Source organism: Passer domesticus, chromosome 2, assembly GCF_036417665.1.
Source record: "Passer domesticus isolate bPasDom1 chromosome 2, bPasDom1.hap1, whole genome shotgun sequence".
NCBI classification, from domain to species: domain Eukaryota; kingdom Metazoa; phylum Chordata; class Aves; order Passeriformes; family Passeridae; genus Passer; species Passer domesticus.
The window spans coordinates 7,242,818-7,265,354 of NC_087475.1; the positions used below are offsets into that span (position 1 = coordinate 7,242,818).

The following is a 22,537-nucleotide window of genomic DNA, read 5'->3' on the forward strand; positions in this document are numbered from 1 at the left end:
TGAAATGGATATTTTTATTAGAGACCCTAAAGCTATTACTGTGAATCACAGAATCTCATCATAAGTTGTTGGCATTTTAAATAATGCAGGTAATGTAGCAGCATAATGGAGTAAATTTTTGTGGTCTTACAGCTTCATTCTTGCTCGGAAGTGCAGAAGACTGACAGGTCTCACAAAAGAAGAAAGGTAAGTACAAACCCTGGAGATCTGTGTGGAATTGGAGTCAAAATTTTGTTGTTTTAAATGACCAGAGCAGGAAAAAAATGCCCTGATTTGAAGGAAGTTGTCTTTGAAGCTTATGCCCATAAGCTGACCTTAAGGAAGAAGATGCCTTACTTGATTTTGGATGAAGGACCCAGGGAATTCCCACATAGCTCTTGCCCTGTGGAAACACTCTGGTCCTGGTTCTTATTTTCCACAAAGCTTCTCTGTTTATGTGACTCTTTCTAAGGAGCAGCTCTTAAGGTGCTCAGTATGAAAGTAATGTAGATATTCTGCTGGAAAGTGTCCAGGATCAGCCTCCTCCTCCTACTGCTGCCTCCCTGGCTTCCTGCAGGTGCCTTGAGCTCTTGGAAAGCTTGTCAGAAGGGAAAGGTTTGGCCTCTGTGTTTGATTTTATCTTTATTTTCTGTTCACCCTGGAGGGTCGTTCAGTGTCTGTAACTTAGTGCAACTTGAACCTGCAGCTGCCACGAGCAAGCTTCAGCATCACTAAGGGGTCAGAATGCTTCCTCCATCTCTGGATCCTGAGTGTAGGGGAAAAAAATGCCCTTCAGGCACAGATGAAGGTCATTTCACTGTCTTCTTGAAACAAATCTCTGCATAGAGTGGTGCTCTTTGGTGTATTACTAAAATGGAATTTATAAAGTGATGTTTTTGTATTTTCCATCACACTGATTCACTGTATCTGATCAAATCAAAGCTGCAAGTAGAAACTGTGGATTATGAGGAGGGCCTTGTTTTGACAGGGAGAAAATACATTTGATTTTAAAATATGATAAAGGAGCAGTGTGCCCAAGTAAGCATTTTTACAGTAATAGCTGGTCTAACTAGAGAAGATGCAGTCATCTCTGATAGTCTGGCAGTCTGGGGATAATGGGTCTAAATGGAGCTGTTTATGTCCAGCCTTTTCAAATGACAGCCTGGTACCACAGAGCCCTTTTAATTTTGGCAGGAATGGACAAGCACTGAGGCTTTGAGATAGAGGCCTAGCAGGTGCCAGATGATAAAAGTCATGTAGGCGTTCTAAAACCCAGTGTGCCCAAAATTTTTGCCATCCTGAACACCAAATGTTGTCTTACACTGTGTGTAAATATCCTTGATATAACTGAGCGTTTGCAGTCCTTGAGAGCAGCTTTTCTTTCTATGAAATTAGGGTCTGTCCTGGCTGTTTGCAAGGCACCATCCTTTTCCCTGGGCATTAAAAGCACTGGCACAATTACCTGACTCTGCTGCTGCCAGCAGCCAGGTTTTACACAGGAGTTTTGAACTCTTATCTTTTGTGGAATAAACCTTAGAGTAGGAGGGACTTTGCCTTGGTACAGAATGGTTATGGAATGTGCTGGCTGTGCCCTGGAGCTGGGCTGCCTCTGGCTCCAGCAGTCTTGGCCACAGCACAAAAAGGCAGGAATCTGCTGGGCTTCACTCCTGTCCTCCCAAGAGCACAGCCCTCCTTCCAGTGGAATTTGGGGTCCAGGAGAAGGCAGAACATGAACCCAGACCTTCTCCCCGTGCACACTCAGGGTGTAACCAGTTTGAGGGCTGTGGTGTTGCAGGGAGGGATCTGTTCTGAGCACAGGCTTCTTGTGACACCCTGCAGAGAGTGAACCTTGCTGAGATGCTGTGCTCACCTACCAACACAACCTGGGCTCTCAGGACTCTCACACCCTTCATGGTGCTGAGGACAGAGTGAGGGTTTTGGTATTCCTTGGCTTTGAAGAGTAGGATGTAGAGTTTGTGGCAGCTATCCTAAATCATGACTTGGAAGCTGTGGGAGAGGATGGAAATCTTTTTACAACTAAGCCAGACTGAAGGGAGTAAATTTCACTGCTGCCTCCCAGCTGGTCTTCCCAGGTCAGGTGCCAGTGGTGAGATTGTGCCCAGCCTTTCAGAGCTCTGTGAAGGCCATGGCATCCCACATTGCTGTGGAGTAAGAGACCAGGAAAGGAGCAGAATGCCTGCATTTCCTCCACACTGGGACTCTCTACACCTTGGTAACTCCTGCCATAACATTCCTCTTATTTAGTGCTTATAGCAGTTTCACAGCTGAGCCCAAAGCCAAAAAATGAGGATTTTACTAACTGCATATTCCATGTAGTGCTATTATGTTCCATACTAGCATTAACTAAAAGTCCATTAATAAGAATTTCTTTAAACTTTTCTAGGACAAAAAATGCAGATCTTGCACCAGCAAGATACAAAGATTGCTCTTATTAGGGGTAATGTCCTCAGTGATTGATTTATGTTGATACAATTCAATCCTTTAGAAACTGCTGGTTTGTTTTTTGTTTTGTTTGCTCATTTGAGTTTTCTTTTCTTGTCAAATAATACCCTATTACTGATGAATAATTCCTTCCAATGTCTACGCTTCTTAAGAGTCTGCAGAAGCCCTTGACATGAAGCTTAATATTTTCCTTTGCACAGCTGTCTTAAATGAACTAATCTGTGTTTACAGTGTACTCAGCACACAGCTGTGAACTTGCACCTCTGTGGAGCCCTGCAGCTGGCCACAAGTGACAATACCTACCTGTCACTGGTATGCCATTTCTAGGTTCCCTGGAGGGTCTGCAAGTCATTGTGGAAAAAGGACAGGGCACAGGCAGGTCTAGAGGGGTCTTTCTCATCCCTGCCATGGTGCTGGGAGGAGCAGATGGGTCCCAAGGTGATAACTCACTTTCTTGAGGAACCCCATGGTGTTTCTGACCTGCCCTGAAAGGAGGAATTGATGGCATTTGTGAGAGGCTTGGCTGGACCCTGCTGTTAAAATGGCTTTGTTCTGTTCAGGCACTGTGTAGGTGCTGGTGGTCTGCAGGGCACAGTGCTCACCCCACTTATGGAGAAACTGGGAAATCACCCTTTCCCTTATGGCTGTTGCTGGATTTGTGTCACCCCTGACTGCAGGGGAATGTTCATATTCAGGTCCTGGAGCTCCCTGAGCCTTCCTGGCCTGTCACTGCTTCTGGAGCAGGCTGACCCTTGTCCTGTGCCCCAGGGCAAAAGGAAGGGGCTGTTTCCTTCCCCCTGCTGCTGCTGGGCTTGACACCAGCCAGCAGCAAAACCACCCCAGGGCCACAGCTCTTCCTGAGCTGTAGCAACCTTCACTTTCTTGCTCAAGCTCCAGCCTGCATGTGAGGACACCTTCAAGGCCCTTCAAGTCATCCTGTTTCTCTTCATCCTCTTTCCATGGCATTCTTTGAGTTCAGCTGCTCATGGCTATAGCTGGGCTCATGTAGAGCTGGGTTGCTTCTTGCAGCAATTATGTGTGGTTTCCTCACATGCTTTTATAGCTGAAAGAGTAGCCCTCACAGTTTCAGAGCTGGGACTCCTGTGTTTCTGTGCCCAGCGTGGCTTTTTGTGGAGCACTGGATTTTCTTCCAGAATTAAATGTCTTTCCAGAGCTATGTTTGCTTTCCATAATTGTTATTTCATCCTGATCTTGCTTTTGGGAATTGGTGCAGCGTGGCTAAGAGCAAGACCCAAGGGCTTGTAGGAACAAACTTAATTGCACTTGGGGTTTGCTACAGAATGAAGTACATTTGATGATTTACAGACTCATAAACTTAAAACAGGAGGAAATTTTATATAAACAGAAATGAAGTACTGATTCCCTGTGAGCCGCAGAGACCATTTGGGTAATTTGAGGGTTTGGGCTGCTGGAGTTGTCTTAAGAGAACAGCTTGCAAAACTGCTGGAAAATCAGCACTTTTGCAGCACAGGAGCTCGGGTTATTTCTAGTGATCCAGAGGCTGACGAATTGGGACAGATCCTAAAAAGCTGGAACCTCAAATTCAAGCAAATACTTGTCCTCTTAGAAGCAGGGTATATTAGAAGTGATTTGTTTTCTCTTTGCTCACACTGAAGCCTTCTGTTGCTTTTCTCTCACAGGAAGACGAGGCTGTGTGAGCTCTATGCAAAGGTTCTGGGATCAGAGGAAGCTTTACATGTAAGCACAAAATCTCTGAAAAGGCACCTTTGGGAAAGGTACCAGCTATGGGAGCACTTGTTGCCCTCACTAGGGGAGTGGAGAGAAGATTATGGCAAGCCTTGGGTTGGGTTTGGCAGTGAGGATAAAACGAGCTTTATGAACATTAATGAAACATTTAAAGGTGTTTTTGTTGATATATTCTTGTCCAGCTCCGTGGCTGGGATTCTCAGTGCTTGCCACCATAAACCTCAGCTGCTGTCACACAAGACAGGCTTGCTTTCCCTCTCTGTCCATGCTGGGTCTTCTCTCTTACTAGCTGCTAAGATCCACTGCTGCACATATTGGGTTGTTTTTCTTTTGCCTTTCCCTTTCCTTCTCTTCCCTATAAAGGTAAATGACTGTTAGGGTTTGTGTGATCTCACACTTAGATTATGGGATTAATGCCACTTATACTTTTAAGAACAGTTTTACAGAGTTAAAAGTTGTAGACACCAGTCTGGAGAGCACATGATTTTTCAGCACAGTGATATTGGACACAGAACCATGCAAGTGCCACATTTTGCATTTTTTAACAGTGTATATTTGTACCCAATGTACACATTACAAGTATTGCAACTGTATACACTGGAGGCTAATTTTGCTTTACATGGCTCAAAGTATGTGCACAAAGCATAAATTAACATTGACAGATTAAGAGGATTATGCTCTACAATGGCCAGATTAACTAGTTTTTTAGACAGTGTATTCCTATTTTAAAAAAATTAGGGCTTATTGTGTTGAGTTCATGCTGCATTAAGAGATTTGTTAAATGTGCTCATCTTGTCAGACGTTGACATGCAACAAATGATAAACTGTTCTTCTCTGCTCTCTCCTCAGTTCTGTTAATAACTTCCTCAAGACTTTGTCCTTTCCCTGAGTGAATTAATCTCTGTTTTACAGCCTGTGCATTATGAAGAGAAGAACTGGTGTGAAGAGCAGTATTCTGGGGGCTGCTACACAGCCTACTTCCCACCAGGCATAATGACTCAGTATGGAAGGTACAGTGTCTATTTATAGTGGGCTTTGGAGTGCTAAGATAAGACCAAGTTAATAAATATCCTCAGAAAGGGCCATAAATCCTCTGTCACTGTTCACTTCATACCTTTGAGATCACTGGGGGATGTTTGAAACAGATGGGATAACCTTCCACTTGTCTCTGTTGGGCTTTGTGATGGATGAGGGGCTTTTATCCACTCCTGTTATTTGGTGAGTTCAGCTGAGGAGGTTCTGGAAAGGAGTTGGGAAGCTTCCATAGTCTGCTTACAAAAATGGCTTTGGGGATTTGAGATCAGTGTAACCATTTCAAGCACTCCTTTAGCTGATGGTTTAAAAAACTGACAGAGAGTTAGTTCTTGCTGACATTGATGGTAATGAGTGATTTCTTTAGACCATTCCTTTCCTTTTAGCAGTGAAAGCTTAATATAGCGATCACTGTGCCATTGTGTACAGTCCTTTCCCACTTAAGTTTCTGCATGAAAATAAGATTTACCAAGAAGAAAAGGACTTACTTCAGACTGGTGATTTGATTTAGATACACAGGTTTTAATGTGGTAGAAGAGCCGTACTTTTAAAGTTTAAATTCTTATAATTAAAAAGTAACTTAGAGCAAAAATGCTGTTATAACAAAGAGCTTATGGAGGCCTTAGTATTTGAGGTAATTAAAATTATAATTATTGCACATTCTGGCAAAAATAGAGTTAAAACAATGCTTTTTGTTTATTTACTTATTGCTTCAAGTATTATGGGCATATATTTCAGAATGCTGCACTGTGCCACTAAGGCCTGGCATTGGTACTTATGCCGTGGTCTGAAACTGATACAGTGTAAGTCTCATCTCAAAATAGTTGTCCTTTTCACCTGTAGTTGTCATTTTCACCTGTGAACAGTGTAAACATTTTAAAAATGTGAACACTGGTGTGTTCACTGTAAGAAGTTAAATGCAACCCAGACTCCTCTCTAGCTCCACTCACCCAGTTCTATTACCTTCAAGTGCTTGCTGTCATTTAAAACATTTTTATTCCAGCTATTTGTGTTCTTTCCTGATAGAGCTGGTGTGCCTTTTGCTTGTCCCCCTCCAGGATCATTCGGCAGCCTGTTGGCAGGATTTATTTTGCTGGCACAGAGACAGCCACTGAGTGGAGTGGATACATGGAGGGGGCTGTCCAGGCTGGAGAAAGAGCAGCCAGAGAGGTACAGATGCTCTGGGGACACTGTAAAATGTCCTGTGGAAAATGAAAGATCTTGTGGTTGGAGGGGAAATGAGAACTGAGTGTTGACAGCTTTGGGTGTTCTGAGTCTTGATGCACATCCCTGCAAAGGGGATTGACTTCAAAAAGGATGAAGGTTTTGCACTTAGATTTGGAATGTTAGGAAGAGCTCTGGCTATTTTGTCAAACTCTCCCCTTGTTTCTAGGATTAAATTCTTTCTTCTTTTACAGAAGTCCCAAACTGTCCCCCTGACATTTTTCTCCCAGATCTGCTAATCATTGTACTGAGAGATGCTGGCTTCTGGGAAAGCCAGCATGGGAACAGCTCAGTCCTGCAGCTCTGCACACCAAGCCAGGCCCTTCCTCAGTGTTTCCAAAACAGTGATGTTCCACTGAGACAGCCTTAACACAGAGTCACTAAACAAGGACTTAGATATTTTTCTTCTGAGAAAATGCCAATTTCCTGACTATTTTCCAGAACATTACAGTTTATGGAGCAGCAAAAAAAAAAAAATTTAAAAAAAAAATAAATCTTTGTTTTATGAGGTGAAGGGAACCTTGTGGCTAAAAACTAGTCAAGGAACACAAATTGTCCTGGAAGGAATGTGGAGAGTTCATCTAGCCCATGCCCCTGCCCCAAGAGACAGAGATCAATTGTTCATAAATTATCCCATTTAAGAAAGTTATACCTAAGGTGCTGCTGAAAAGATCCAGAGTTCTCATGACCTCTCTAATATAAGGACATTACAGCAGAGCCTTCCTCCTCAGCAGAGGATTAGATAAGTGCACTTGTTTGGTAAAAATTTTGGTCTTTTCCTTTCCTTATTTACTTAGGAAAATGTGTTGAAAATTCAGTGCTTCTCACTCTTCTGCATTGAAGAGTTCACATTGTCCAGGAGTCTTGTCTACACTAAAAGCCCCTTGTAAAAGATGCTAAATCTTAAATCTACAAATGCCTGGAATAGAGGAAACATTATTATCACAATCTCCATTTTGTTTCACTGTAGAAGAAGCTAATCTTGCTATCTTCCCTGAACATAATTTCAAACAGTCTTTGCAATCCTACTGATCTTTGCTATCTTTGAGACTCTGAATGGGAACTTTCCCATTGCAAAGGTTTTAGTTTTGCTTTTCTCTGGCTGAAAGTAGTGGTCTGTCATCACTCCCAGGATGCTGTTCCTCTTCCTACATCATGATAAAATTTGCAAAACAAGCTGTTCCTTGTAGCTGGTGTCTTCATGCCTCACTTTGCCATGAATGTCTGCTTAACTCTTAGTCATGATCACATTATCCTGCTCCCCTGGGACTGGCCAAATTCCAGGATCTGCCATGGACTAAGTAATCATAAAGAGATTTTTCTGTTTTTATGTTCCACTAGGAGGAGTGTCTTATTAAATATCAGCCTTCTCCAGAAATAAGCTGTAAAAAGTTGAGTTTTCTTCTGAAATTTGAATACACTGTGATTTATGTGCTCAGTTATTATGACATTTTTAAACAACAATTGAAGCCAGCTTTTTTTTTTTTTTTCTGTCTTAAAGAATCAATGATACTTATTGAGAATGTTATTTATTTTCAGATACTGTTTGCTATGAAGAAAATCCCAGAAAGTGAAATTTGGAAGCCAGAACCTGAATCAGTTGTAAGTATTTATGTAGATAAAATGGATTGGGTTTTTTTTCTGCTGTTTTGCTGATGAGATAAATATTTTTGTCTCTTTTTATATAAGTCCACTGAATCAAAGCCACACTGAACTTCTCCATATTCACCAAAATTTCCCTTCCCTAAAAAAAGGAGGAGGATATAAACCCATCTGAAAGTCTGTAAGGCAGGGGTGGAAAGAGCTGCAGTTCTTAACTGGGCTGTGAATCCTTTCCTTGTGTGTGTTCTTCCCTTTCACTGAGCAGAAAATCTGGATATACTGCTTCTTGATAAGATACTACTGCTTCAGCCCAGTTCTGTTCCTGCTGCAGAAATCTCTTGATTTGTGTCCCTCCTCACAGTGGAGATGGTATGTGGATAATGGATGCTCTCCCCACAGGATGTGCCAGCTTTGCCCATCACTACAACCTTCTGGGAGAGGAACTTGCCATCTGTGCCAGGACTGCTAAAGCTGATTGGATTTTCCACTTTCTTCACCTCTGTGGCTGCAGCTGGGTTATTTGCCTACAAAAAGGGACTTCTGGTCCGAAACTGAAAAAAGGTGCCAACTCAATGCCTCACAGCTGAGGGATTTTCTCTTTTTTTTCCAAGGGATTTTCTCATTTTTTTTAATCTTCTTTTCTCTTTTTTTGTCATGTACTTTTCTGTCTCCACAATCTGAGGAAGAGGTGAAAACAGCAGACAAAATAGGCAAGAGGGAAGGGATGTAGTAAAAGGATCCATATTGAAAAAGAACTCCTAGGGTCCAGGACTACTTCTAGCAGTAACTTCTTGGTTGTTGAATTTCTGGGGTACCAAGTGTTATCACCTTGAGCTTTTGATCCAAAACAGAAGTGACAAAATACCTCTCTGAAGCCTATTCTGGTGATTTCTGGTTGGTTTTACTCTTATGTTGAACCAGACCCTGAACCCAAGTCTCCATAGGCTCTATTTGTACTGTACTGTACAACAAAATCTCTAGTTGTAAACAAAGGATTTCTGCCTTCCTGTGGGGTAGACTGAGAAAAGAAATCCACAGCTTACAGAATAATCAGATAACTCATGCAAATTACTGGCAAGAAACTGTTCATGTTTTTATTTCTTACCCAGGGAGCATCTAAGGGACAAGCCAAGCTAAATTTATCCATCTGAACTCTGCAACCATAGGAAGCTGGCATTTCCAGTAGCATATATGTCCTACAGTGAGCTAAAGGACAATAGTTCAGCTGTGTTTGGCCTTGTGGTTGAATTTTAGGCTCCCCAGATGTGTCCACAGCTGCCTGGCACAGCAGAGCTCCTGTCCAGTGGAGTCTGTCCCTGTGAGCACCTTGAGGCTGTCTCTTGCCTGCCAGGGCACAATGGGCTTGAAGATGTAGTGTTGGCATTAAACAAACAAAACAAAACAAAACAAAAAAACCCCAGCTTATCTGCCCCCAAACTCTTGCTTCATGCTGAGCACAGATTTGCTGATTTAGAGTTTTGGTCTTTCCTAGCAACCATATTGATGGGATTAGCACTTCCATTTCTGCCTGCTGTGCTGTGTTGCACTGACTATGTACTTTTGATAACTAGTAAGGGATCTAAATGATAGTGAGATCAAAGAGAACTGTGGATTTCAGAGTCATGCAAGTGCTTCTTCTGCTCTCCACAGCTTGGTGCTGTTCAAAAAAAAAAAAAAAAAAAAGAAGAAAGAAAGAAAGAAGGCAGTATGCAGGGGTGGGGGGAGAAGTTAAAAAAAAAAATCCACCCACCAAAACCTGAGTGCCTACTTGTCAGTGTGTTAGTACCTTGTTCTAGATATTTCTGCTGTTACCTGTGCACAGGATGAAACAGGGAGACACAGGTATGGCTGAGAACTGGTGCACATGAAGTTGGAGATGTCTGGAATTTTTCAGAGCCTGTTTGCTGCACTTCTCCCTTCAAGGAGTAGCAATTTATATGTAAAAAATATTGGATTGCAGTAAAGAGCCGTGGAGGGAAGTATAATAATAACTTCAGCAACTGGTGTGAGCAGACGGTGGAGGAGCTGCATCACCAGTCTCAGGCAGACTTTTTGGGCTAGCATCTGATCTTACTTGTGTAGAGCAGTACTTTGTTCTCCAAATAGTCCCATGGAAATGCACTGAACTGCTTGGAAAGCTGTAATATTTGTGAGCAGCACCTCGCTTTCTGGCCCTTAGGTTTTGTTCTTTTTAACTTGATGTGCTGGTTAAACATCATCTTGTAGCAGCAGCTTGGATTTTATCACAAATGAATAGCCTCATAACAGCCTTTTAAAATGCATGGGGGAACTTTTGAGGCATAAAGATCTTTAAGGCAGAGGAGGAGTGCAGCAGTGTGCATATGGCCTCTCTGGTTGTATCACATGGAGCTCTAATTTGCTGGGACATTTGCCTACTGCAGAGAGCTTCTATGTGGCTTTCTCTCCCTGTGATTTATTTACTACATGAATTAGGAACTGAAAGCTGAATGGGAAGTTCAGCGCTTTGGCAACTCACACAATTCTCAGGCCAGAAGTAAACACAGGAACCTAAATTTGGTAAGACATTTTTGAAGTCCTGGCCCCAATATTTGTAAGTGCTAGACAGTGAATACATACATTACATATAAAGAGCTGGTGCATTTGCAGATGATTTTTCTGCCAAAGCTGTTTGGAATTCAGGTCCTGCTTCTGCCCTAGAAATGCTCCACATTCTCTAAAGGGGAGCAAATTCATGAAACTAATGAGGATTAATCAGTTTTATTCACATCCAAAATGTATTTCTCTCTTCTTTGCTCCTGAACCTGGCAGAAGTTTTTCCCAGTTTAACAAGATTGTGTTGTGTGCCACAGGGGGAGAAATTCCAATCAAAAACAGAAATTAGGTCGTTAAAACTGAACTGAATCATAACTTAAGCTTTTCGTGAGATTGGCCAATTAAAAAAAATATTGAAAAGTTTCTATACTTATAAACCTTTCTTATTCTTAATTTCAAAGTGAAAGAAAAATGGAAAAAAAATAAAGCAATCCCACAAAGTATTTCTTACCTTATTCTGCCACAACTAAAGTAGGTGAGATAGGGATTTATTAAAAATAAATTTGGATTCCATGAAATTTCTAATCAAATCTGGTTGGAGCTGGGAGGGTCTGAATTGTGACGTCTGTATTAAGACTCTAAAATCTCTGTCTTCTTCCTGCAGACTGCCAAAGCTTTTGGAAAGCCCTCTCTGTCTTTACAGCCGTGTCTTGCTATGATTGTGCTGTGGATCTTACCACCACTATGGGATTTAAAAAGGATTTGCCACTGTTTTCTCAACATTTCCACACAAAAGGAATACGTGGCACCTTGTGTACATGGATGCCAGCGTGATGAGGGGATTGACAAATGGAGGTAGAGAATCAAGCTGCTTTCCTGTGGGTAGAGGGAACTGTTAGCACTGGCTTACATTTTTGAAATTAAAATTCATGCCAACCCTTTGAAGAGAAGAATGAAGCCTGTTTTAATGGATAAACAGTCGTGCTGTATTCTTAATTTATTAACACATTTGATGAGACAACTGCTATAATGAAATTTCCAAGAGTTTACTAGCTTTGTAAAATGTACTATAGGAACAACCATGGAAATAATTGTATTTGTCTCTTACAAACTGAATTGTGTTACCATGCATATTTTGTAATGCTCATAAGAGTTTACAAAAAAAAAAAGAAATTTACTTTCTTGTACACTGATAGCCACTTTATATTGCAAGGGATGATGGGTCATGGCATAAAAATCTGTGTTAACCAAAGTACTTGAAATCTAATTGCATAAACTACTCAACAAAAACAAGAATGTGAGCAATCTGAGGCAGCCCCCTTGTCTTCCCTTTAATTTGTGCATTTTTTTTCCACAGTGCAGATCTTGATTCCAAATAGAAATACATTAATCATGTAATTAAGTTCCTCTCTGAGCATTGTCCATCACTGGAACCCATGGCCTGGACAAGAAACTATGGGGCTTAAGGAAATCTTTCTATGTCCACAATGGGACTGTTGTTTCACTGAAGAAGGCTTTAGAGATGTGCAGAAATTTTAATTTTTTTTTCCCTTTTTTGAGACATAAAAAAGTAATATTTTTGAGGAAAAAGGAATTGTATGACCTCCAGAAGTACTAGGGAGTCAAGATGAAATAACAGACCTGCCACTGCTCTTGGGCAAGAAGCAAACCCCCTCAAATCACAGGTGACAAACGTTCACAAATAACCCTGACTGATGTTCAAATGAACTAACATTCCCTCTCCTGTCTCCACCACCTTAAGATCACCCTGATCTTCCTTCTGTTGAAGAGCAGAGTGTAAAAATGAGACAGCCAAAGCAGCCTGGCTTTCCAAGTGTCTCTGCAGTGAATTCGTTTAGGCATTGTCTTAGACTGCCGCTTGTAGCGTGTCTGCTGTGCTCCTGTGCAGCTCAGTGCTCAGTGGTGCCTGCCTCTGTGTTTTGGAAAACAAATTTAAAAAGAGTGACTTCACTTTGCAGGAATATATATGCTGTGTGTGTGATGAATTTGTGCCTTTTATAACTGTAGCATTTTCTAAAGTGCCTCTGTGGTGACTGTCTCCCTTGGTTTCCTTCTTCGGCTCTCTTTTAAATAGCTCTGCAGATATTTTTATCTGACAGCTGTGAAATTTTTTTAACCTTAATTAGAACCAATAAATATTGTCATGTCACTTGTGTTGTTTGAGGCTTTTCTTTTGTGGAAGCCCCTTTTGACTTGGTTGCAGTGGTATTACTGACACAGCATTTTGCATTTCACACTGAAACCTCTGAGGTAACTTCAGCTTTTCTTATTAAAGAAAGCTCTGTAAAGAAAAGGAGAGTATAAAAGAAAAAAATACAAACTCACCCAAGCAACCCCCCAAAACAATGCAAAAAACCCCCATTCCACCCCTTAAATACACAATTAAAGTAAAAAATCAAACCACATTTGGTAGTAGTATAGATGACCAATTCTCTTACACTTAAGAATTAGTTTTTACTATTATAAGGCAGGTGGCTCAAACTGAACATGAGAAGAAACAGACCTTGTACCAAATACTGTTTTATGTAAACATAAAAACCCTAGAAGAAAAAAGAGACCAAAATCACCTCATTTCACCCACTAGCTCAGTGTCAGTGCTGCAGAGATAATGGAACTGAAGAACAAATTTACTTCGGGGAAGGGACCCGTGTTGCACAAAACTGTTGGCCATGAATACTGGAGAAAGTGTAACCATCCATGTGAAAAACATCTGAAGTGTGCAGTGCTCTTTGTATAGGCTTAACTTTCAGCATTACAAGTCATAAAGGAGCACAAATACAATGAAAGCAAACACCCTCAACTAATCCTTCGCACACTCCCTAAAGCATCTGTCCCTTAAGAAATGTGTCAGAACCAGCAATGCATTTCACAGCCCTCAAAGCAGCCAACAAGTGGTTATGCCTCTAAAACATTTCTGCTCTATGGTTTGGAAGCAGGGGGGCTACAGGGGTGGTTTCTGTGAGAAGCTTCTGGAAGCTTCCCCCATGTCCAGCAGAGCCAATCCCTGACAGCTCCAGGATGGACCCACTGCTGGCCAGGGCTGGACCAGTTAGAAAAGGTGGTAACACATCTGGGATAACAAATTTAGGAAGGAAGAAAGTTACAGTGCAGATGTAATTGCAGCCAGAGGAGAGCAGGGTGAGAAGAGCCCTGCAGACACCAAGGTCAGGGCAGAGGGAGGGGCAGGAGCTGCTCCAGGGGCTGGAGCTGGGATTCCCTGGAGCCCCTGGTGAGACCCTGGTGGGGCAGCTGTGCCCCTGCAGCCAGGAGGGCACAGGGGTGCAGAGATCACTGCAGCCAGGAGGGCACAGGGGTGCAGAGATCACTGCAGCCAGCAGGGCACAGGGGTGCAGAGATCACTGCAGCCCAGGGGGGCACAGGGGTGCAGAGATCACTGCAGCCAGGGGGGCACAGGGGTGCAGAGATCACTGCAGCCAGGGGGGCACAGGGGTGCAGAGATCACTGCAGCCCAGGGGGGCACAGGGGTGCAGAGATCACTGCAGCCAGGGGGGCACAGGGGTGCAGAGATCACTGCAGCCAGCAGGGCACAGGGGTGCAGAGATCACTGCAGCCCAGGGAGGAGACCCAGAATGGGGCACGGGGATGCTGAGAGGAGGCTGTGAACCCATGGGAGGCCATGAAGAGAGGAGCCCACCCTGGAGCAGGTTTCCTGGCAGGACTTGTGACCCTGTGGGGGACCCACACTGGAGCAGGCTGTGCCTGAGGGACTGACCCCATGGAAGAATAACGCACAGTGGAGCAATTTGTGGAGAGCTGTTGCCTGTGGGATGGACTCACATTGCAGAAGTTCATGGAGAGCTGTCTCCCATGGGAGGGGTCCCACACTGGAGCAGGGGAAGGACTCCTCTCCCTGAGCAGTGGCAGGAGCAATGTGTGATGAACTGACCACAGCCCCATTCCCCATCTCCCTGTGCCACTGGGGGAGGAGGGAGAGCTGGGAAGAAGGGAGGGGTGGGAGGAAGTTGTGTTTGTAATTTATTTTTACTTCTCATTATCCTGCTCTGATTTTGTTGCTAATAAATCCAATTACTATCCCCAAGCCCAGCCTGTTTTGCCCATGATGGTGTTTGATGAGTGATCTCTCCCTGTCCTGACTCATGAACCATTTGTTGTATTTTCTCTCCTTGTCCAGCTGAGGAGGGGAGTGACAGAGTGACTGTGGTGGGTGTCTGGCATCCAGCCAGGGCCAACCCCCCACAGCCTTTTTGGGGCTGAAACCCAGGATCATGAGGATTTTCAGATAAGGATGGTAATTGGGGAAGCTTGGGCAAAATGTGGACTGAAAAATGTTAGACAATAGAATGTTCATGGTGAATTTTTGCTGTAATTGTGGTGAAGGCTCAAGGGGTAGATTTTGTGTAAATTGCCAATTTTTGTTCTGTGTTGTGATGACATTACTTTGATTTTTATGTGGGGAACTTTTGCTTTGGTTAGTTGTGTTGATGCGAGGGCAGGTTGTGTGATAAATGTGGATTTTAATGATAATTCTTAAATAGTTAAATATGTCATTCACAGAGGTGAGGGGTGGAAAGTGGAGTCAGATTTGACCTACCTTTTTAACCCTTTCTTCAGACATATCCTGGAGCATCCCAGAGGACATAACTGAAATGGTGTTATTATTAATTTAGTTATTTACAAAATTTCAGTGCGCATTTCAAAGAGACTGTGTCAGCCAAGGGATGCTTCATTATTTCCATCAGTCCAGCTTAGAGAAAATTAATGTGGACAGATTAATAAAGAATAAATCAATTTTGTTTAACATCTATAAAAGATACAGATATGATTTCCCAAGAAACCAATTAGAAATCCTACTCATTGTTTCGAAGAGGATCAGATGCATGTGCAAATTATTTGGCTAAATCATGTAAAACTCAGTGCTACAAGAGCTGAGGATAATTTTTTCTTCTTGTCTTGTGTAATTGTATCAATTGCTCATCTGGAGCAGATCCCAAAATGTTGGAGGGACTGATGAGTTTTGCCTTCTGGCTCAAGACAGGATAAATTCTCCCTGAGCCTGTGGAATTGCCTCAGAAAAAACCAAAAATCCAAGAACGATAGGCCTCAGATGGTAGAGCCAAAGTACAGTTTGGTATCTGCTGGAAAAAAGAGACATTTTTTCTCAGGTTGGTCCTGCTCTGTGGGTGTGGAAGGGGGCTCCACATCCTCATCTGCTGTTTGAACCCATGCAGGTACTGTAGGACTCCTACAGACATGTCCTTCTCTCTCTGTGTCCGTGTAGGAGGGATAGAAGGGATTTTGAAATTCAGTTATTGGATGGAATTTACTTCCATGTCACTTTTCCTGCAAAGAACACACATTTACCCACCCAGAGGGCAACTCATGAGCCAAAACTCAGTTACCTTGTGCCTCTCAGGCACTCGAAGGCACCTTGTTCAGCCTCCAGCTGCTGCCCCAAAAGGAGGCAGCTCTTCCAGAGGCCTGAGATAAACATCCTAAACCAGCCCTGCCCTGTGGCACAGATGATCTTTGGGTACCAAACTAGGCAGCTTCTGCCTCCCACCAACTGCTGATGGCAATTAGGTACTTCTTGGGCATTGAGCTTTGAAGAAATGCACCAGGGATGATGTGGGCTCTGTGAGTCTAGCATGTTTCATGTTGATAGCTGCACATATAATGTGTTAATACACAGCTCTCCTTCACCCAGGCAGGCTACAGATGAATTTGCTTGTCATTGGAAACAGAGCCATGATATTCCAGTCATAATATTAGCAGAGTTTGCTAGAAAAGCCTTCAGTTAGCAGCTGAGTGCCAAGATAAACTGTAAAAAAATACACCTGAGTAAGAGGCTTTGTAAGTTGATTTTAGTGTGCAAGATTTGTACAGTCAGTAGCAATAAGCTCTTCTGAAGCTAGACTAGAAAAAGCTCAAAAAATAATTTTTAAAAATAATCATAGAACAGGTTGGGTTGCAGGGGATGCAGAAGGGATCTTTCCAGGTCACCTAGTCCAAACCCCCTGCCATGGGCAGGGACATTTTCAACTTGACCAGGGTGCTCAGAGCCCCATCCAGGCTGGTCTTGAACATTTCCAGGAATGGGTCATCTACAACTACTCTAGGCGACCAGTTCCCTTGTTTCACCCTATATCTAATCTAATTCTATCTTATTTTAGTATAACCCCTTTGTTCTATCACAACAAGCCCTGCTAAAAAGTCCCTTCTCAGCTCTTTCAGGTACTGGAAGGTTCTCTGAGGTCTCCCCAGAGCCTTCTCTTCCCCAGGCTGAACAACCCCAATTCTCTCATCCTGTTCTTATAGGAGAGGTGCTCCAGTCCTGCCATCAGCTTAGTGACCTTCCCCTGGGCCCACTCCAGCAGGCCCAGGTTTTTCCTGCTGCCAAAATACCTGTGAAACACACACTGCTTCATCCTCTGGGACTGCACCCAGAGCCAAGCTGGCTCATCCCAGTTCTCCTTTCCTCCTGGCACTGCTGAAAGAGGCAAACCAGCCCAGTTGTTTTGAGTCCAAGCTGGTCTCACCCCGTGTTTGGACAGAAGGTGAGATGCTGTTTCTAATTTAGAAGCAAAAGGTATTAGCTTTCTTCCAGGGCTGGTTTTTTGCTGTGTGCACAGTGAGTTTTCTGATAGCAAGGTTTCTAATCCTTTCTCAGCAGAACAGCCCTAAAAAAATAATCCATATCCATCCAGCTCCATTTACTCTGACATCTCCAGACTTCTGTAGACTCCACCATCCCTGCAGCTTTGTGGGGGAGAAAAAGCCTCATCCAAATCTAAGTGATCCATTCATCTGACCTGCAGCAGAAAGGGGCTGAGCAAACACAGACCAGCCCCATCTGCCCAAGGGCAAAATGTCATGGAACTTTAGCAGTGTCTTTCAGAGGGGGAGTGTCTCTGAGTGCCATTTCCCTGCAGCAGCAGAGACTCCAAGAAGCACTCGAGGAAGTGAGAAACATCAGTCTTTGGATGATTTGGTTTGTCAAGTGGCTCTGTTTGCCCCTCTGCCTACTGGGATTTAACACTGCACTCGAATATGCTCTGGTGCTTGGCTGGCAGGGAGCAGGGAACAGGAAACATATCAATAATGCACTGAGGCATCCTTGTCAGCCCTCAGGCTGTGCCCAATTTGCATATGCTCCAAGCTGTAAGAAAACACTTTGCACAGCAGTGTTGCATTTAGCAGAAATTACATTATAATTTCAGATGTAGAAACTTCTATTCCAGGTCTGAGGCAGGGAGGTATCCCATTGGGCTGTGCAGTCATTATCTTAAACAATTGAAATGCATGCTCGTACTTCATCAAAATCAAGAGAAGACATTACTCCAGCCTCCACTTGCCATTTCAGTCCAAAGTGGAACAAGACTATTTAACTAAATTAAAAACTATATTATTTCCCAATAATTATTTATGAGATGGAGTTTGGCCAGAGCAATTTTTCAGAGTGTGCATATTTGAGCCAGCACCTCTATCCATCTCTGCAAAGCAGATTGCCCCCACAGAAACTCCCTTCTTTGGGAAGGGGAATGCCCAGGTGCATTTGGGATCTGTGCTCACACTTTTCTTCCAGCTCCTTTGTGCTGCCAAGCAGGAGAGAGGACTCGAGTTTCCCTTTGGAGGAAGTTTTGCAGTGCTGGCAGGGGCTTGGTGCCTTGGTGTCCTGGATTAGGGCAAATCTGGGAGAAAACCTCCGAAAAGGGCCCCCCAGAAAGCAAACCCACACAGCCCCTCCCCACTACCGGTTTGGGAAGGATTCCTTGGAGAGCAGTGAAAAGAACCTGTTTATTTAACATGCAAAACACCCCCAGCACACAAAATTAACAATACCAGATGACAACACTTTCACCAGTCTGAAGAGGATGACAAATTCACAAAGCCTCTCCTGGGAGTGGTTGCTCTGTTGTTGCTCCCTCCGGTGCTGGGGATGGCTGCTGCAGCCACAAGGTGCAAACTCGGTGTTTCCCAGGTACCAGTCTGCATCAGGTTTGAGTGGTTCCAAAAAAGGGAAAGGAAAAACAATCCAGGGAAAAATTTGGATGGCTTAGCTGAACTAACTAACGAGCAGAAGCAAAAAGCAAAGCAGAGCAGGAGCACAGCAGAAGCAAGAGCAAAGCAAAATGCAAAAACTGCCCCGTCCCTGTGTCCCACCAGCCGTGGGGGAGCAGGCTGATAACAAACCAAAACAAACCTTGCTCTTCAGAGCCAGTCTTGAAGGCACAGAATATAATATCCAGCATAAACAGAACACACGACTGGGGATACAAGAATCATAACCTCACATTAGGACACGGCCATTTCACTGATTTCTGCCAGGGACTGGCCAGGGCCAGGAGGCAGAGGCTGAAGGGATGGAGCCTGCATCTCACTGCTTCCTCCAGCATGGCACATCAGAGCTTGGAGATAGGTGAGAACTTATTCTTAAAGCTGGGGACCTGCGTGGTTTCCCTTTAGTGTGCCTCTCTTCCAGAGTTCAACAGGAAGGGTGAACACCAGTGCAGAAATGCCCAGAGACCTTTCTGCAAACCAAAATGTGAAGCTCCTGACACATATTGTTTTGTGAGGTGATAAAATACTGCTATGAGGTAGCCCAGAAGATAAGAGCCTTTATTTCAGCCTGTGCCATGCTGCTGAGCTGGCCGTGCTTCAGCTCAGCTGTCTGCAGCTGGTGTCTGCTGACAGAAGTCCTCCTCAAATACCAGCCTCTGCCTTTTGGAATTCAGCCAGGTGTCCTGTATTTAACCAAGGTTTTGATGAAAATGATGGGGCTCAGGCTATAATCCAAGAAGTGTTCAAGTGAGTGATCCGGCCATGGAAGTCCAAATGCCAACACAAGCAATAATTATATCCTTTGCTTCATTTTCAACCTCATCTCAAGTGGCAGCTGCCCTCTTGTACTGTGAGTGGCAGGCACATTTCATGAAGAAGAACTGTAGGAAGATGCAGATGGCAAAGGGCATCTGTCTTATATTTTCTTGTGCTTGGTAAGGTTAGAGACAGTGCAAATTCATGCCCTTGTCTGATCTGTTCATTGTAGACCAGGGAACACCACATCCCTGGGACTCTGGAAGAACAGATGTGTGGCTTGAAGGCACTGCTGACCTTCTCTTGCACCCAGCAAGTGCCAGCACCACTCCTACAGCTTTCCTCTCATGTGTAATGGGCTCTCACTTGGGAAATTTTTCCTCTGCTCTTTCTATGTGTCCTGGGTTATTCTGTCTCTGTTATGTAAGATGAGTCAAAAAAACCCCAAAACAATGAGAGCAAGGAAGAGGGAACAGATCCTGGAAAGCCAAGGACTACAAATAAAGAGCAGTACAGGAACTGCAGCTGGAGCCTGAAGCATTTGTTGCCAAGTGCAGGAGCTGAATGGGAAAAGAAAAAGTTACAGTTCACTCACAAAGAGCACATTTGATTTCCCCTCCTGGATTTTCACCAAGATGAAATTTCCTTTCTCTGTGTGTGTGTGTGTGAAAAGCAACTGTTGCAGGGGAGAAACAGCCCACAAGGAAGAGGACTGTCTATAGCCATGTTTCACAGCAGAGGACTCTGGTTTGTCTCTTTTATTATGTGTGGAGCTGGGAGCTGAACTCTGTGCAGAGAGCATAAAGCCAGTGCCCAGCTTGACCCCAGCATGGTTTCTGGCTGAGGAAAGCCCTTGCTGTCAGAAGCTGTCAGTGGGGCATGGGAACCCACTGGTGGGAAACCTGGATGTTAAGATGTGTCAGACTGTGCTGGCACATCACCCTGGCTGGTATTTTTGTTCAAATACTAATGCTAATTTTGCCAGTAGTTGGGGAGTATCTTTGATCCTGGGAAAAGAGATCAAGTACAAACCTGGGGGCTGAACCAAATGTGAATTGAAAAGCATTGCTGGTGAAGGACTAGCAAAGAGACCAAGTGAAGGCAGTAACCTTTGCTTTTCCAGAATGGATTTTCACATAGTAATGGAAGGTCTGGGGTTGGAAGGGACCTCAAAGATCATCCCATTCCAATTCCCTTTGATAAAAACAAGCTGCTTGGGGCTCCATACAGGGAAGCCTTGAAAACTTCCAGGAATGAGGCATGCCCCAGGTCTCTGGGCATCCTGTCCCTCACCATTTTGAGGTTGGATGTACCTTTTTAGCAACCTGGGTGTGTCTGGTCAGACCTCCCCTGTGTCCCACACAAGGAGCCTGCCTGGAGGGCCACAGTGTCCCTGGGGGACATCCACATTCACATCTCCAAAACATGGAGCCCCTGCAACCTGGCACTGCTTCCTTGGGGTGGTGGCCCTTTCCCAGACCTGTCACACAGTGTTTTCTAACCAGAGGAGTTTGGGTTGCCAGTTCCCATGCCAGGAGGCTGTGGGCTGGGCAGGTAATGAGGGAAGGAAAGCCTTGCTAGGCTGATGGTGCTAAAAACCAAGGTGCTAAAAATGGGCACCTCCTGCCCATCCAGCCCCTGCTGACCCAGAAGCCCATCCTGTTTCAGGGTCCCTGTCCCCATGGGCTGGTTGATGGCAGCCAGGGGGGAACAACCAAGCTGCAGCCAAGGGGAGTGGGCCAGAAAGGATGAAGGTGAGTCTCACAGGAGCGTTTTTCCATCCCTATGGCTTGGGCAAAGCTGCTATGCTATCTGTAAACCCAGCAACCTGATTAAAAAGAGGCAGATCCTGATCCTCTCACGTATATCATCCCCACTTGCTTATTTTGGACTGCCTGATCTATGTGCTCACTGGTGCTTCTTATTTCACTGCTACTATGGAGCATTAGGGTTTTTCTTCTCCCTCTGCTACTCCTTCTGCCAGTGCTTTCCCTGGTCTTTGTTTTACTTGCAGCAGCTCTTTCACCTAAGGTTTTCCCATTTCCCAGGGGTGTCAATGCAGTTTAGTTCCCACACTGCTGTGGGACTTGGTGTGGACCTCAAACTCTTCCATCTCACCAGGGTGTCTTTGTCTTTCAAAGAGGACAGAACATTTCCCACTTCTGCCAAGGGAGTGCAAAGCTCATCCTCCAAAAACTGGGGCACTGAGCACCCCTGATTTGGGAAGGTGTCCAAAGGCTTTCCCACTCCCCAGCCTGGGTGAGGGCTCTGCTTGGCCCCCAGAATAAAGAGGAGTTTCCCTGGTGCTTGATCCTCCCAGCTTTAATACCAGCAGCTCACTTGGGGAGTTGTCAGTGGTGATAAACTCAGTTCCATTCTGTTTCAAAATTGGTTTAAGAAAGACGCCGGGCTGTTTAATATTTAAGCTAAATGTTTAATGTTTAAACAAGGAAATTGGTCTGATTGTCAGAAAGGGCATTAAAGCAGGATGGGAACTGGTCTATAATCTCTGACAAATGCTGCCCTTTCTCTGCAGCAGCCTGGTGCCTGGGAGCTGCAGGAGTTTCAGAAATGCCAATTTTAATCAATCTCTCTCATTTCACTTGCTGCCTGCCAATCCCACAGCAGTGAGATGTGCCTTTCCCTGGGAAGGGGGCAGCATTGTACCTGGCCCTGTTTAACATTCTGAGATGAATTCAGCTGAATTGCACTGGTATTTCAAACCCCAAACTGATTTCAATAGAAATGTGTGTGAATAAGGTGAAAAGGAAGCTGGACAGTGTTGGCTCATGGGTGTATTGCAGATGATTTGGGGTCCCTTTTGCATGTGCACACAGAAGTTCTGATGTCAAGTCTAAAGTCAGCCTGAAAATGAATGGCTCTAATTGCTACAAATATACCTATGGATAAATCATTTTTGAACAGGTACAGGCAGTGTTTTTCAGGTGGTGGAAATGTCCCCCTGGGGGAAGCGTGTGGCAGTGTAGAACTGTTTCACACCACAAAAGGCTCAGCAGCAGCCTGTGCTCCCTCCCTGAGGAGACACTGTGGCTGTGCCAGGCTGCATGCCCAGGGTACTCCTTGTGCACAGGAATCCCTGCTCTGCAGTGGCTGGAGCTGGGGAGAGCACATCGAGTCACCAGCAATTCATGTAACTCACAAAAAACCAAGCAAGACA

At 44.2% G+C, this 22,537-nt stretch overlaps 1 protein-coding gene across 3 annotated transcripts in view; it reads left to right on the forward strand.

Moving 5' to 3' along the window:
• Positions 1-12,712, forward strand: part of MAOB (monoamine oxidase B) — a 50,702-nt gene extending 37,990 nt beyond the window's left edge. For all 3 annotated transcript variants that reach the window (XM_064407285.1, XM_064407282.1, XM_064407283.1), the window contains exons 10-16: positions 133-186; positions 4,104-4,161; positions 5,083-5,180; positions 6,261-6,372; positions 7,966-8,028; positions 8,428-8,589; positions 11,207-12,712. In XM_064407285.1, the coding sequence (XP_064263355.1) occupies positions 133-186; positions 4,104-4,161; positions 5,083-5,180; positions 6,261-6,372; positions 7,966-8,028; positions 8,428-8,583 (541 nt within the window). In that variant the 3' untranslated portion in view covers positions 8,584-8,589; positions 11,207-12,712. The remainder of the gene's footprint in view (positions 1-132; positions 187-4,103; positions 4,162-5,082; positions 5,181-6,260; positions 6,373-7,965; positions 8,029-8,427; positions 8,590-11,206) is intronic.
• The last annotated feature ends 9,825 nt before the right edge of the window (positions 12,713-22,537 follow it).